At 39.8% G+C, this 17,665-nt stretch overlaps 3 protein-coding genes across 3 annotated transcripts in view; 1 reads left to right on the forward strand and 2 right to left on the reverse strand.

Annotated features, from left to right (window-relative positions):
* The window catches only part of LOC129860172 (zinc finger protein 883-like), a 483,924-nt gene that overhangs the window by 88,149 nt on the left and 378,110 nt on the right, over positions 1 to 17,665 (forward strand). The gene's annotated exons all lie outside the window — the stretch shown is intronic.
* Positions 1 to 17,665, reverse strand: part of LOC129860141 (oocyte zinc finger protein XlCOF6-like) — a 112,719-nt gene that overhangs the window by 33,142 nt on the left and 61,912 nt on the right. The gene's annotated exons all lie outside the window — the stretch shown is intronic.
* The window catches only part of LOC129860133 (zinc finger protein 250-like), a 166,044-nt gene continuing 149,593 nt past the window's right edge, over positions 1,215 to 17,665 (reverse strand). Inside the window, exons 8-9 of the mRNA XM_055930458.1 lie at positions 5,256 to 5,378; positions 1,215 to 4,635 (exon numbers count right to left, since the gene is read on the reverse strand). Coding sequence (XP_055786433.1) covers positions 3,719 to 4,635; positions 5,256 to 5,378 — 1,040 coding nt within the window. The 3' untranslated portion in view covers positions 1,215 to 3,718. The remainder of the gene's footprint in view (positions 4,636 to 5,255; positions 5,379 to 17,665) is intronic.

The following is a 17,665-nucleotide window of genomic DNA, read 5'->3' on the forward strand; positions in this document are numbered from 1 at the left end:
ACCTAGTTGTCAACCCACATTACAAATTGTAAATTATAAACTGGGTTGGTTCGAGCCCTCAATACTGATTGGCTGGGTATGACAAAACATTTACTTTTACTGATCTAATTACGTTGGTAACCAGTTCATAATGGCAATAACGCACAACGGGGGTTTGTGATATATGGCCAATATAAGCTTTGCGTCGTGCGTAAGAACAGCCCTTAGCCGTCGTGTATTGGCCATATACCACACATCCTCGGGCCTCATTGCTTAATTCAATCTCCCCCTTCATCACCAAACAGATAATTAAAACGTGTGGATATAGTGCTAAACTTGAAGGACTCATTGTCTCTGAATTGAAATGTTGTTCCCCACCAGTGCCCTCAGAAGAGGAAACAATGATACAATGTAGTCTAACAACATCTCTCAAACAGCACAGATGTGAGATGTGTTTCACTGTAGAAGCACTGGTCCTCTTACATTTTAATTCCAGGTTGCATATTACAATATTTAAGGGCATATCAGATGGTCTGCTCTGACCATAACAGTCACACCAAGCATAGGGTTGGTTGGTATAAGATTGAAATGGGTAAATAATGTACCTGTGAAAACCCTATGAAATAGCTCCCCAATACCATCTGATGTATATATTTATTGTATTACATGAATGGAGACCACAGTCCTTCCAACAATACATTTAAATCGTGTTTTACTGTGATTGAATACATGCAGCAGGGTGAAACAATGTATTCCATTTCAAATGTGTCTCTCAGTGTGGCTTTACTTCCAGGCTATTATGACACACCTGTCAGTTTCTTCTATGTTCCTAGGCCTCTAGTACAATGGAAACATATTGTTGTTGGTCACTACCATCCCAAGAAAATACCATGCTACTTTTTTCTTCTTCATTGTACTACAATCTTACATTTTTGTAAGGGCTGTTCTTCACATCAGAGTGCTGCTGCAGGTTCTCTGATTCTCTGGACCATGTCGGGCGGGCCGGGCACAACCCACAAAGCTCAATGCGCGCTCTCCACTTCCCTCCGGTAGTTATTCAGCCTGATAACACATCACTCCCGACAGACATACCTAATCATTAGGGATCTGACATGCTGTATTACATGGAAACTGTAAGCTACTAACAACAGCAGCTACATAGTCTAGTTTACTATGGTCCTGTACCTCTGACCAGGGTCAACAAAGTGATAATGTTGTGTATTGTATATACAGTATTACACTTCAAACAGTTTATTTCATTTAATTATACACATGAGAAAAAAGTGGTTTCCCAGCACGAATTCATGTACAAACATTATTTTCATTACATTCTTGTCACTTAGCAGATGTTCTTATCCAGAGACTTACAGGACAAATAAGGGTTAATTGGCTTGCTCAAGGGCACAATGACAGATTTACCATCCTAGTTGGCTCTGGATTCAAACCAGCGACCTTTCAGTTACTGGCCCAACACTCTTAACCGCTAGGCTACCTGCTGCCAGATCAATTAACTTCAATACAGTTATTCAAATACATTCATCATCAATGACTAAAATAATAAATCAAGTATTAAAAGACAATTTAGTTGATGTTGTTAATCATTAAACAAAAGTTTTGTAATAAAATAATACACCCAAACCAATGCCTAAAAACAGATCATCACACCATCTTTATCTGATATACACAGAGTGTACAAAACATTAGAAACACCTTCCTAATATTGAGTTGCAGCCCCCTTTGTCCTCAGAAGAACCTGAATTCGTCAGACATGGACTGTCCAAGGTGTTGTGTGTTCCACAGGGACGCTGGTCCATGTTAACTCCAATGCTTCCCCCAATTGTGTCAAGTTGGCTGGGAGTGGATCTCTACTCCGAATAGCTCGTTCCATCGCCTCCCACAGATGCACAATTGGATTGAGATCTGGTGACTCGGCAGGTCACTGCAGTAAGCTGAATTCACTGTCATGTTCTTGGAACCATTCCTGGACAAGCCTTGTGGCATAATCCTGCTGAAAAAAATCTATTTGCAGATGGATACACTGCTGCCATGAAGGGATGCACCTGAATGGCAATGATGTTTAGATATCCTGTGGCATTCAAACATTGCTCAACTTTTATCAAGGGGCCCAATGTGTGCCCTGAAAACACACCCCATGCCATCACCCCACCAGCCTGCAATGCTGACATACAGCATGGATGCATACAGTGGTGTAAAGTACAGAAGTAATAATTATTTAAAGAACTACTTTAGTCGATTTTTGGGGGTATCTGTACTTTACTATTTCTATTGTTATTTCACTTACCTGGCTATTTATATTTTTGACAACTTTTATTTCACTACATTCCTGAAGAAAATTATGTACTTTTTACTCCATACATTTTCCCTGACCCCAAAAGTACTCGTTACATTTTTTATGATTAGCAGGACAGAAAATGGTACAATTCACACTTATCAAGATAACATCCCTGGTCATCTCTACTGCCTCTGATCTGGTGAACTCACTAAACACAAATGCTTAATTTGTAAATTATGTCAGTGATGTAGTGTGCCCCTGGCTATCCGTAATATTTTTCAAGACAATTGTGCGGTCTGGTTTGCTTAAACCGTCAAGGATCATCCCTTTAAATTGTGTCTAAAATTACATACCCAAATCTAACTGCCTGTAGCTCAGGACCTGAAGCAAGGATATGCATATTCTTGATACCACTTGAAAGGAAGTTTGTGGAAATGTGAAATTAATGTAGGAGAATAACACATTAGATCTGGTAAAAGATCATACAAACAAAAAAACTGGTTTTCTTTTTCATCATCTTTGAAATGAAAGAGAAAGGCCATACTTTCAGATAGGAGTCTAGATGTAATTTAGATTTTGGGCAGCAGTGTGTGCACAGTTTGACTGATCCAGTGAAGAATTACATTACTGCATCAAGTCTGCCAGGAGTTTGCCAAAATGTGCCAAATTGGTCAATTGATACATTTAAGTACATAAATATAGAGAACATACAAAAACACTACAGTAATTTTTTTGTTTTGTTTACACACTCCCAGGAATTTCATCCATGATGGATCATTAGCTTATAAACTAACTTTCACACATCTAGATGGCCGGGCAGGGTGGGTGTGGTGCCAGAGACAGCAGGGGTTCAAAATGTAGAACCAGTTCCTACATTTGAACATTAAAAAATGATTTTATTAAACAAAACTACACTACATTTTATCTGTGGGACCCTCAGGATGACAAATCAGAGAAAGACTACTGAATATAAGTACATTATTTACCTTCAGAGGTGAATGTATCAAACCATTTGCGCGATAAGCATGTTGTTGTGCACTCTCTTCAAACAATAAATAGCATGGTCTTTTTTCACTGTATTAGCTACTGTTAATTTGACACTGCAGTTGGATTAACAATAATTTAAGCTTTCTGCCCATTTAAAATATGTCTATGTCCCGGAAAGATGGCTGTTGTATACAACGTCAATCTAGTCAGATTAGCACACTTTAGATACAACCGTCCCGGTTTAGGGACACGCATCTCATAGGGGTAATTTAAGGAATTGGAAATTATGCATACTTTTACTTTTGATACTTAAGTATATTTAGAACCAAATACTTTTCCTCAAGTAGTATTTTACTTGGTGACTATCACTTGAGTTACTCTTGCCACATTAAGAGCAAAAGTAAGGTTCCCTCTTGACTTTTTAGCTCAGCTGTTGTTTTAAAACATTTTCTAGTCAGTTCAGTGGTAAGGCTTCTCTCCTCTATGTACACGTTCATGTGTTTTTAAGAGACCTATTCGAGAGAACCTCTTCCCGCAGTCAGGGCAGGAGTAAGGCTTCTCTCCAGTGTGTGTTCTCTGATGAACTTTTAGTTCAGTTGATGTTATGAAGCATTTTACACAGCCAGAGCAGGAGTAAGGCTTCACTCCTGTATGTATATGTTCATGTCTTTTCAAGTGGGCCAGTTGAGAGAAAATATTTCCACAGTCAGAGCAGGAGTAAGGCTTCACTCCTGTATGTATACGTTCATGTATTTTTAAGAAAGCCAACTGAGAGAAAGTCTTCCCACAGTCAGTGCAGGAGTAAGGCTTCTCTCCTGTGTGTGTTCTCTGATGAACTTTTAGCTCAGTTGATGTTGTGTAGCATTTTACACAGTCAGAGCAGGAATAAGGCTTCACTCCTGTATGTATATGTTTATGTCTTTTCAAGTGGCCCAGTTGAGAGAACATATTTCCACAGTCAGGGCAGGAGTAAGGCTTCTCTCCTGTATGTATACGTTGGTGTGTTTGTAAGGCATCGAGTCGAGAGAAACTCACCCCACAGTCAGAGCAGGAGTAAGGCTTCTCTCCTGTATGCATATGTTCATGTTTTTTTAAGAAAGCCAATTGAGAGAAAGTCTTCCCGCAGTCAGAGCAGGAGTAAGGCTTCTCTCCTGTGTGTGCTCTCTGATGAACTGTCAGAGCCACTGATGTTGTGCATCTTTTCCCAGAGTCAGTGAAGGAATACAGATTCTCTCCTGTGTGTATCTTTATGTGTATTTTTAGCTTTGATAGTAATGGGAAGATCTCCTCACAATGTGGGCAGTGGTGAGACCTCTTAGCTCTGTGATCTTCCTGCTGTTGATCTCTGGATGTAGAGAATGTCTCAACATGGTCTCCTGTGTGAACAACATCAGAAGAACCAGTCAGTTGGTGTGATATACATGTCAATCAAATTTATATTATGAAGCCCTTTTTACGTCAGCAGTTGTCACAAAGTGCTTTACAGTAACCCAGCCTATAATTCCCAAAGAGTAAGCAATGCAGAAGCATGGTGGCCAGGAAAAAACTCCAGAAAAAGCAGGAACCTTGGAAGAAACGTAGAGAGGAACCAGGCTCAAAAGGGTGACATATGTATTCATATCAGTAGGCTGTACAACACAAAAGGGGAATGAAACAATTATAAAAGTGGGTAAGAATTGAAAGCTAAAAAAGGGGCGTGTCATCCTTCAATCACTATCACAAGGGTTAGTAACTACACAGACTCACTTCATAGAACTTTAAAACACTGGCAGTTTGTCTACTTCACTTCTTTAGTCTACTCTCTGATCACTCCAGACAGCCCAGTGAATGAAACAAATGCAGATAATACTGGTGTCAAACCATGCAAGTCTGAGTAGCATGAAATAATATTTACCTTCTCATTGAAACAGTTCATCATGAAACAGTTCTACTGCAACTTTTCATACACAGTGGGAAGTTGGAATGAAACACAAACTTAGATAGAACCTGCTCTTACCATGACTAACAGACTCCCCAATCTTCTCCTCCTCTTCTTCATCTTTAATGTCAACATTCAGCTCCAGTGTTTGACTGCAGTCTTCCAGCTTCACGGATGTTAACAGACTTAATTCTAGTCGTCCTGTAGTAACAATGAGAAACAGACAGAAAGTTAGTCTTGACAGTTCCGTCAATTTCTTTCTCTAAAAATATATTATATTTCTTCTTGTTCAATTATTTAATTCAGTGCTTGACTTGGACTGAAATAGGTGCCCGTACTGTTTATATTTAGGTTCAGCAGCTCCACAACACCGTTGAACTAATATTCTATAAGAGGAACATGAGCTCAAACAGTAGAAATATGAGGTGCTGGTACTCAGCTCCGGTGAGCTCCTGTCCAAGTCAAGCACTGATCTCATTTCAATAGATCTGGTAGCTAAGCATTGACAAAACATTAATTAATTCAAATTAGAAAGGACACATTTTAAAATTAGGCTACACAACGTAAGTGAACTTATTTAAAAGTAGATGTCCCAAATTCAAATAAATGACAAAAGCATTTAGTACAAGGTTGCAGTATGTTGTAGGCAGCACTATGTACTATTTTCCTGAATAACCTTGTCTTCACTGTATTTCCACATCAAAAAGCAATAGTAGTTCCTATTCACACCATAGAAACATTTACAGATAAATATGGAAACAACTGTGTCTGAATATTACTACACATAATAATCATTACATTCAGCTTCAAAACTGTAGTGAGATCGTGAAATTGTCTCTCTGCATCCGCACTGAAGTCCTTTGACGCAGACAGCGGGCCCGCCCTGTTACCAGCCCACGGATTTCACACAAACCAATAACATGCCAAATATGAACTCAAAAATCTCAAATAAATTAAATTTATTAAAATTACGATGAAGAAATTATGTACATCCATTCAGACAAACCCAAAGTTTCTATCTGTGTGACTTTTAAAATACACTGCTCAAAAAAATAAAGGGAACACTTAAACAACACAATGTAACTCTAAGTCAATCACACTTCTGTGAAATCAAACTGTCCACTTAGGAAGCAACACTGATTGACAATAAATTTCACATGCTGTTGTGCAAATGGAATAGACAAAAGGTGGAAATTATAGGCAATTAGCAAGACACCCCCCAAAAAGGAGTGATTCTGCAGGTGGTGACCACAGACCACTTCTCAGTTCCTATGCTTCCTGGCTGATGTTTTGGTCACTTTTGAATGCTGGCGGTGCTCTCACTCTAGTGGTAGCATGAGACGGAGTCTACAACCCACACAAGTAACTCAGGTAGTGCAGTTCATCCAGGATGGCACATCAATGCGAGCTGTGGCAAAAAGGTTTGCTGTGTCTGTCAGCGTAGTGTCCAGAGCATGGAGGCGCTACCAGGAGACAGGCCAGTACATCAGGAGACGTGGAGGAGGCCGTAGGAGGGCAACAACCCAGCTGCAGGACCGCTACCTCCGCCTTTGTGCAAGGAGGTGCACTGCCAGAGCCCTGCAAAATGACCTCCAGCAGGCCACAAATGTGCAATATGTAATATAACTTTTTGGACTTTTCGTCCGTACTTTCCGCTGGACTTGCACGTGAGTTTAGATTGTGTACTGAACGCGCGAACAACAAGGAGGAATTTGGACATAAATGCTGGACATTATCGAACAAAACAAACATTTATTGTGGAACTGGGATTCCTGGGAGTGCATTCCGATGAAGATCATCAAAGGTAAGTGAATATTTATAATGCTATTTCTGACTTCTGTTGACTCCAACATGGCGGATATCTCTTTGGGTTGATTTGTCGTCTGAGCGCCATACTCAGATTATTGCATGGTTTGCTTTTTCCGCAATTTTTTTTCTTTTTTTTCTAAATCTGACACAGCGGTTGCATTAAGGAGAAGTGGATCTAAAATTCCATGTGTAACACTTGTATTTTCATCAACATTTATGATGACTATTTCTGTAAATTGATGTGGCTCTCTGCAAAAATCACCGGATGTTTTGGAAGTACTGAACATAACGCACCAATGTAAACTAAGATTTTTGGATATAAATATGAACTTAACATAAACATACATGTATTGTGTAACATGAAGTCCTATGAGTGTCATCTGATGAAGATCATCAAAGGTTAGTGATTCATTTTATCTCTATTTCTGCTTTTTGTGACTCCTCTTTTTGGCTGGAAAAATGGCTGTTTTTCTGTGAATAGGCACTCACCTAACATAATTGTTTGGTTTGCTTTCGTCGTAAAGCCTATTTGAAATCGGACACTGGGGCTGGATTTACAACAAATGTATCTTTAAAACCTGTCTAGGACTGGGGTACCGCTAGCGGCACTCCTCCCACATCCCACTGAAAATGCAGAGCACGAAATTCCCCAAAAATATTTTTTTTAAATATTTAACTTTCACACATTAACAAGTCCAATACAGCTAATGAAAGACACAGATCGTGTGAATCCAGCCAACATGTCCGATTTTTAAAATGTTTTACAGGGAAGACACAATATGTAAATCTATTAGCTAAATACATTAGCATAAGACACCATCTTTTCTTTGTCCACCAACACCAGTAGCTATCACCAATTCGGCTAAACTAAGATATTGATAGCCACTAACCAAGAAAAAACCTCATCAGATGACAGTCTGATAACATATTTATGGTATAGGATAGGTTCTGTTAGAAAAATGTGCATATTTCAGGTAGATATCATAGTTTACAATTGCACCCACCGTCACAAATGGACTAGAATAAATACATAGAGCAACGTGTTTACCTAATTACTAATCAAACATTTCGTAAAAATACACAGCATACACTAATCGAAAGACACAGATCCTGTGAATACAGACAATATTTCAGATTTTCTAAGTGTGTTACAGCGAAAACACAATAAATCGTTATATTAGCATACCACATGTGCAAACATTACCCCAGCATTGATTCTAGCCAAAGAGAGCGATAACGTAAACATCGCCAAAATATATTAATTTTTTCACTAACCTTCTCAGAATTCTTCAGATGACACTCCTGTAACATCATATTACAACATACATATACAGTTTGTTCGAAAATGTGCATATTTAGCCACCAAAATCATGGTTAGACAATGAGAAAAGTAGCCCAGCTGGTCAGAAAATGTCGTGCGCCATATTAGACAGTGATCTAGTCGTATACATAAATACTCATAAACGTGACTAAAAAATATAGGGTGGACAGTGATTGATAGACAATTTAATTCTTAATACAATCGCTGATTTACATTTTTTTTATCCTTACTTTTCAATACAGTTTGCGCCAAGCGAAGCTACGTCTAACAAGATGGCGTCATAAGCGATTAACATTTTTCGACAGAAACACGATTTATCATAATAAATTGTTCCTACTTTGAGCTGTTCTTCCATCAGAATATTGGGCAAAGAATCCTTTCTTGGGTCTAATCGTCTTTTGGTCGAAAGCTGTCCTCTTGCCATGTGGGAATGCCCACTGCGTTCGGCATGAACTGGAAACGTGCCCGGCGCTTCAAAGTGTCTCAGAAATAAATGTCCCAAAATCCCACTAAACGGATATAAATTGCTATAAAACGGTTTAAATTAACTACCTTATGATGTTAACTCCTATAACGAGTACAAACATGACCGGAGAAATATTACTGGCTACACTAATGCTTGGAAAAAGAGCAGGTCGGTGTCCACCGCGCGTCCGGCGCATCTAAAAAAGAGTTCCTACCTACACTTTTTTTTGTTTTATAGTGGCTGTGATTGCGCAATCGACACCATTCAAAGCGTCATCACGTAAAGGCATCCAGGGGAAGACGTAAGCAGTGTCTGTATCCTCATAGCAATAACAGTGGCCTTTAAACTGACTCTAGATCAGGGGCCAAAATGTGTGAAATCTGACTCCATGTCAGGGAAATTGCTGTAGAATGAGTTCTGTTCCACTCAGAGACAAAATTTCAACGGCTATAGAAACTAGAGACTGTTTTCTATCCAATAATAATAATATGCATATTGTACGATCAAGAATTTAGTAGGAAGCCGTTTAAAAATTACACGATTTCCAGAAATAGTGACAACAGCACCCTCTAGCCTCAACAGGTTAACCTGTTGAGGACAGAGGGCGCTGTTTTCACTTTGGGGGAAAATCGTGCCAAATTTAAACGGCCTCGTACTCAATTCTTGCTCGTACAATATGCATATTATTATTACTATTGGATAGAAAACACTCTAGTTTCTAAAACCGTTTGAATTATATCTGTGAGTAAAACAGAACTCCTTTTGCAGCAAACTTCCAGACAGGAAGTGGAAAATCTGAAATCGATGCACTGTTCTAGGGCCTGCCTATTAATGTCCTTGATATTTATTAGAATACATGCACTTCATACGTCTTCCACTAGATGTCGACAGGCAGTGAGAGAAGAAATTGAGTGTGTAACTTGATCTGGGGTCGAATAATAGCTCTCGGCATGACGTGTCACCAGTTTCCTGTTTTCTGGAGAGCGTGTGAAGGGACCTGAATTTGCCGTCTGATAAGCTGTCGTTATGGACGACTAATATCTCCGGCTTTGATTTTATTTGATACATGTGACAATATCATCGTAAAGTATGTTTTTTCAATATAGATTTATTAGATTATTGAAATTTATTCGGGACGTTAGGCGTGTTGCGTTGTGTGCCTTTGTTCAGGAAGGAGAGCTTAGCGCCACTTTGCTAGCTTTCCGTGCTAATTGACTGGAGAAGAGGGCATTCTAAATCCAAACAACGATTGTTCCCGACAAAGGACCCCTTGTACAACATTCTGATGAAAGATCATCAAAAGTAGGACCCATTTTATGATGCTATTTCATATATCTGTCGAACATGTGAAATAGTTGTTTGCGCCGAGAGTTTGGGCACTCTCTCGCTATACCTAAGCTGGATGTCGTAATGAAGTTATTTTTAGAATTCTAACACGCCGATTGCATTAAGAACTAGTGTATCTATCATTTCCTATACAACATGTATTTTCTAGTAACGTTTATGAATAGTTATTTGGTCAGAATAGTTGGTGTCATAAAAATATCCGGACGTTGTGGGAAAAAGATGCTACGTTAGCACAATGTATAACCACTGATTTCAGCTCTAAATGTGCACATTTTCGAACAAAACATAAGTGTATATATAACCTGATGTTATAGGACTGTCATCTGATGAAGGTTTATGAAGGTTAGTGAAAATGAATATCTTTTGTTGGTTTATTCCCTATCGCTAACGTGCCTTGATGAATGAATGCGGCAGTGTGGTAGGCTATTGTAGTAAGCTAATATAAATGCTATTGTGTTTTCGCTGTAAAACACTTTTTAAAAAAAAATTGGAAATATTGGCTGGATTCACAAGATGTTTGTCTTTAATTTGCTGTACACCATTGATTTTTCAGAAATATTTTATGATGAGTATTTAGGTATTTGACGTTGGTGTCTGTAATTACTCTGGCTGCTTCGGTTCTATTTCTGACGGTAGCTGTGATGGTAGCTGCAATGTAAAACTGATTTATACCTCAAATATGCAAATTTTTAGAACAAAACATAGATTTATTGTATACCATGTTATAAGACTGTCATCTGATGAAGTTGTTTCTTGGTCAGTTTGGTTGGTTCTTGGTTAGTTAGGTTGGCTTTGTGCATGCTACCTGTGCTGTGAAAAATGTCTGTCCTTTTTTGTATTTGGTGGTGAGCTAACATAAATATATGTGGTGTTTTCGCTGTAAAACATTTTAAAAAATCGGACATGTTGACTGGATTCACAAGATGTGTATCTTTCATTTGCTGTATTGGACTTGTTAATGTGTGAAAGTTAAATATTTCTAAAAAATATCTTTTGAATTTCGCGCTCTGCCTTTTCAGTGGAATGTGGGAGGAGTTCTGCTAGCGGAACGCCGGAGCCAGACAGGTTAAAATGGTGTAAAATACATGTATGTTTGAGGAATCTTAATTATGGGATTTCTGTTTTGAATTTGGTGCCCTGCAGTTTCACTGGCTGTTGACGAGGTGAGACGCTACCGTCCCACATACTCTAGAGAGGTTAATACAGTTCTGTTCCCAAAGCTAAAATATTTTATGAACAGAGTGGACTAAGTTTAGTAGACTTTACCTTTTGCAAAAGTTTTAAATAATCACATTATTTAGAAGGAACACAAAGGCAAATTGAGTTACTGCACACGAGCGCTTACAGAGGCGTTCCCTAAAAGAAATATGCAGATATGTGCTACAACGTGCCAATAGGACCTCGCTAGCTCGCGCTTGGCTCTGCCCACTATAACTCATCTGTGCAAACCGCCCGCCCACACAACGCCATACACGGTAGGCTGCAGTTGTGAGGCTGGTTGGGCATAATACCAAATTATCTGGAACAATGTTGGAGGTGGCTTATGGTAGAGAAATTAACATACAATTATCTGGCAACAGCTCTGGTGTAAATTCCTGTAGTCAGCTTGTAAATTGCATGCTCCCTCAACTTGAGACATCTTTGGAATTGTTTTGTGTGACAAAACAGCACATTTTAGAGTGGCATTTTGGTATTTATTAGGGATCCCCATCAGCTGCTGCTAAGCATCTACTCAACTACTCGCCCCCAGCACAAGGTGCATCTGTGTAATGATCATTCTGATTAATCAGCTTCTTCTTGCCTCACCTGTCAGGGGGATGGATAATCTTGGCAAAGGAGAAATGCTCACAAACAAGGATGTAAACAAATTTGTGCACAAAATTTGAGAGAAATAAGTTTGTGTCTGGAACATTTCTGGGATCTTTTATTTCACCTCATGGAACATGGAAACAAACCTTAACATGTTGCATTCAGTGTATTCAGTATTATTTGAATCATACAAACTATCAATAACGAAATGTAAATTAAACTATATCAGCCTGCTTTCATGTTCTAATCAGGTCCCTACACAGGCTGAGAAGGATTCTGTAAGAGCGGAACATTTTCTGGCAACAGTAGTCCTTGTAGTCCCAGAAATTTCTCAGCTGCAGATATGTTCAGCTTCTTGGACTTCTTGTGCAGTACAATTAATAACTCTGGTTATAAACACAAAAATATCCCCCCTCTTCACAATAAGTGTATCCAGATCACTTGATTGACGTACAACATTTGCAACTGGTTGAGGTGCATCCACCTCCATATCTTCTTTAGAACTGTGGCCTCTCGCTCTAATAGCTTTCTTCACCACATACGAGATTTGCTGTACAGTCCTGATCCTTGACACCTCAACATTGTTCTGGGAACCAAAAGGGATATCTCAGCTTCAAGATCTCAGTCACATGAAGGAACCAAACATTCATGATGAATAAGCTAAATCAACCACTCTCTTCACTGCATCGGCATACAACACTTTCTGTACTACTGTAACCCTGGCAACCTCAATCTGCCTTTCTTTCACCTGACACCTCATATCTCCAGCCCCATTGGTTACCCCACAACTAACACACAGAACTTTCTCCACCGATACCACACATTCCTTCATCTCATGCCCTCCTTTACACATCTAGGCATCTCATGCCTACACAGTGCTTCAACAGGCCCATAAACCTGACATCTAAAACACTGTAGTATTTACAGAACAAAAGCATTCACGGGATAACTGACACTTCCTACCTTTACCTCTGCATCACAACTCTACATGACAGACAAAGTATTCTCTGTTTCCCAATGCTCTACACTGGATCTACGTCTCACCTAAAGACGAGCATCACAGACACCTGGAATCTTCCATTTCAACTCCTTAACACTTAAACCTAATCCCATTATCACTCCTTTCAATGCCGCCCTGTTCCGGAGAGCAATTCCAGCCACAATTATTGTCCCCAATCGCGAAATCCGGAGCGCCATAAATAATTATGAGTCCACTCCGAGTTACCTTCACCAATCTTGTTTCTCATGTTCTGAGAGTCCTTTAGGAGCCTTGTGGCAAACTCTAAGCTGGCTGTCATATGCCCTTTACTGAGGAGAGGCTTCCATCTGGCCACTCTACCATATAGGCCTGATTGGTAGAGTGCTGCAGAGATTGTTGTCCTTCTGAAAGGTTCTCGCAGCGCCACAGAGGAACTCTGGAGCTCTGTCAGAGTGACCATTGGGTTCTTGGTCACCTTCCTGACCAAGGCTCTTGGAGGATTTTCGATCATATCCTTGGACCAAAATGATGGACACTCAAATGCAAGCCTAACACCATGTGCAAAGGGCCTTTGGGTAATGTAGCACATATTCAATGGTATCTCTCTTTTCACTGTCAACTGCGTTTATTTTCAGCAAACTTAACATGTGTATATAATTGTATGAACATAAGATTCAATGACGTGCTCAATGGGATTGAGATCCGGGCTCGTTGCTGGCAATGGCAGAACACTAACATTCCCGTCTTGCAGGAAATCACACACAGAACGAGCAGTATGGCTGGTGGCATTGTCATGCTGGAAGGTAATGTCAGGATGAGCCTGCGGGAAGGGTACCACATGAGGGAGGAGGATGTCTTCCGTGTCTTCCCTGTAACGCACAGCATTGAGATTGCCTGCAATGACAACAAGCTCAGTCCGATGATGCTGTGACACACCGCCCCAGACCATGATAGACCCTCCACCTCTACCACACATTCCTTCATCTCATGCCATCCCAAATAGCGATAAAATAAATCACTTACCTTTGAAGATCTTCCTCTGTTTGCAATCCCATGGGTCCCAGCTACAAGATGAATGGTCGTTTTGTTCGATAAAGTTCTTCTTTATATCCCAAAAAGTCAGTTTAGTAGGTGTCATTGAGTTCAGTAATCCACCAGTTCAACATGCAGACAAAGAAGTCCCAAAAGTTACCGGTAAAGTTCATCCAAACCAGTCAAACAACGTTTCTAATTAATTGTCAGGTAGTCTAATATCAAAATAAATGATAATACTTCATATGGCATCTAGTATTTTCAATAGGAAATGAAAATTACGAAGGGTGTGCCCTCGTCCACGCGGGCAAAGAGACTACTTTACCCTTAGTGCTCCCCATGGACAAACAATTACTCAATGTTTTTTTTTTTAATAAGCCTGAAACCATGTATAAAGACTGTTGACATCTAGTGGAAGCCATAGGAACTTCAATTTGGGAGCCGGAAGTCAGTTTTCAAAAGCTTTACATTTGAAGTGGCATGAAGCTTTAAAAAAAATCTTGGTTTTCGCCTGCTATATTAGTTATTTTATACCCATAAACATTATTTTAACAGTTTTAGAACTTCAGTGTTTTCTATCCAATTCTACCATTTATATGCATATCCTAGCTTCTGGGCCTGAGTAACAGGCAGTTTACTTTGAGCACGTCAGAAAACCGAAATTCAGGATACTGCCCCCTAGACCAGAGAGGTTTTAAAGGGAGCAGTTTAACCCAAGCGACTCTAAACATGACAGCGTGTCTCCCGCCTTCTCTCAGTCATTAATCCTCACGAACAGAATAAAAGGCGTATCTTGTACCAAAGCCACTCCTGCGTTGTCTTGGCTGTGTGCCCAGGGTCGTTGTCCTGTTGGAAGGTGAACCTTCTGAGGAGGACCTGAGCGCTCTGTAGCAGGTTTTCATCAACGATCTCTCTTTGCTCTGTTCATCTTTCCCTCGATCCTGACTAGCCTCCCAGTCCCTGCCGCTGAAAAACATCCCCACTGCATGATGCTACCGCCACCATGCTCTACAGACAATTACTTCGACATCATGGCTTGGTTTTTGCTCTGACACGCACTGTCAAATGTGGGACCTTATATAGACAGGTGTGTGCCTTTCCAGTCAATTGAATTTTCCACAGGTTGACAATCAAGTTGTAGAAACATCTCAAAGTTGATAAACGGAAACAGGATTCACCTGAGCTCAATGTCGAGTATCATTGCAAAGGGTCTGAATACCTATGTAAATAAGGTATTTCTGTTTTGTTTTTTTGATAAACGTGAAAACATTTCTAAAAACCTGTATTTGCTTTGTCATTATGGGGCATTGTGTGTAGATTGAAAAGGAACATTGTTTATTTAATCAATTTTAGAATAAGGCTGTAACGTAACAAAACGTGGAAAAGGTCAAGGGGTCTAAATACTTTCCAAATGGGAGAGGGGGATACCGCGTCAGTTGTACAACTGAATGCATTCAACTGAAATGGGTCTTCTGATTCAGAGAGGTGCGGAGGGCTGCCATAATCGACATCCACGTCTTCGGCACCCGGGGAACAGAGGGTTAACTGCCTTGCTCAGAGGCAGAACAGATTATTACCTTGTCTTCGGGAATTTGATCCAGAAACCTTTTGGATACTGTCCCAATGCTCTAACCACTAGGCTACCTGTACATATTCACACAAGTAGGCTGTGCAATACAAAAGGAGAGAAAAACTATTCTAAAAGTATCTCATAAGTCAAGAAAATTATGACCCATATGACCCTCCACTCACTATCACAAGGGTTAGTAACTACACAGACTCATTTCATTTAACTTTAAAACATTGTCAGTTTGTCTACTTCACTTCTTTAGTCTACTCTCTGAACACTTCAGATAGCCCAGTTAATAAAACAAATGCTGACAATACTGGTGTCAAACCATGCAAGTGTCAGTAGCATGAAATAACATCTACCTTCTCATTGAAACAGTTCATCATGAAACAGTTCTACAGCAACTTTTCATACACAGTGGGAAGCTAGAATGAATAACAAACTTGGATAGATAGAACCTGCTCTTACCATGATTAACAGACTTCCCAATCTTCTCCTCCTCTTCTTCATCTTTAATGTTGGCATTCAGCTCCAGTGTTTGACTGCAGTCTTCCAGCGTCACTGATGCCATCTCTGGATCCTGCAGAGTAAACTGGGCTCCACTGTCACAATCAGGACCCAGTGACTGTAGGTTTGGACTCAGTGTGGAAGGAGAGAGGCAGGCTGGGTTTGTCCTCTCTGTTGATGTTACCGGCCTCATACCTGAATCGGCAAGTAGTAGAGGAGAAACGGACACAAAAGTTATTTTCTTCACAGTTTGGGCACTTTATTCTCTATTAAATATATTATATATTTTTTCTTGTTCAATTATCTAATTTAGTGCTTGACTTGGGCTGAAATAGTTGCCGATACTCAATTTGGGTGCCGGTACTGTTTATATTTAGGTGCAGGAGCTCCACAATACTTTTGAGCTAATACCTAGCCTGTAGTATATAAATGCATAAATGACTCAAAAAACATTTAGTACAGTTAGTTTTTGGCATCACTATGTACCATTTTCCTTAACCCTCTTCACGGTATTATTCCAATCAATTTTTATTTTATTTCCGTTCACACCATAGTATCGTTTATAGACAGAAACTGAATGCGTCAATATTTTACACATGTAGAAACGGATAATCATTACATTTAGCTTCAAAACAGTAGTGCAACCTGAAAATTGTCTCTGCTGCACCCACACTGCCTGCACCGAAGTCCGTTGACCCAGACCGGATGGGCGCCGCCATTTTACCAGCTTGTGAATTTTTCCTTCCATGGACCTCTACGGACAATTCCTTCGACCTCATGGCTTGGTTTTCGCCCTGACACAGGGCTGGGCGATGTGGACAAAATATCACAACATGGTATTTTCACATTTTTGGCGGTATTTTATGTTTTTGATTAATAAAAGGTCTACATTTGCTTTATGACTAGTGCGTGGTGCGTGACCGTAGGGTGGCAACATTTATATTCCCCCAAAATTTGATGGGTCTTTCTCCATTCTGATTGTTTTATAGTGTTCAATTCAAACTAAAATAATTTCCTGCACTCATTTGAGATAAACTGGGCAAAAATACTAGGGCTTATTTTTAACCAAATGCTGCAATTGTAATTTAGATCAAAACACCAAGGTGATCTTTTGAAATCATGGAAATTGATTATTCTAATTCTAAAGTTAGAATATAAATAGTGGGCACTTCTACCTTCTCATTGAAACAGTTCATCATGAAACCGTTCTACTGCAACTTTTCATACACAGTGGAAAGTTGGAATGAAACAAACTTAGACAGAACCTGCTCTTACCATGAGAAACAGATGTCCCAATCTTCTCGTCCTCTTCTTCATCTTTAATGTTGACATTCAGCTCCAGTGTTTGACTGCAGTCTTCCAGCTTCACTGATGCCATCTCTGGATCCTGCAGTGCAAACTGGGCTCCACTGTCACAATCAGGACCCGGTGACTGTAGGTTTGGACACTGTGTGGAAGGAGAGAGGCAGGCTGGGTTTGTCCTCACTGTTGATGTTACCGGCTTCATACCTGAGTCGGCAAGTAGTAGAAGAGAAACAGACAAACATTGTCTTGACAGTTCTGGCACCATCTTTATTCTCTAAAAATATTATATTTCTTCTTGTTCATTTTCTAATTCAGTGCATGACTTGGACTAAAATAGTTGCCG

This window comes from Salvelinus fontinalis, chromosome 7 (genome assembly GCF_029448725.1).
Source record: "Salvelinus fontinalis isolate EN_2023a chromosome 7, ASM2944872v1, whole genome shotgun sequence".
NCBI lineage: Eukaryota > Metazoa > Chordata > Actinopteri > Salmoniformes > Salmonidae > Salvelinus > Salvelinus fontinalis.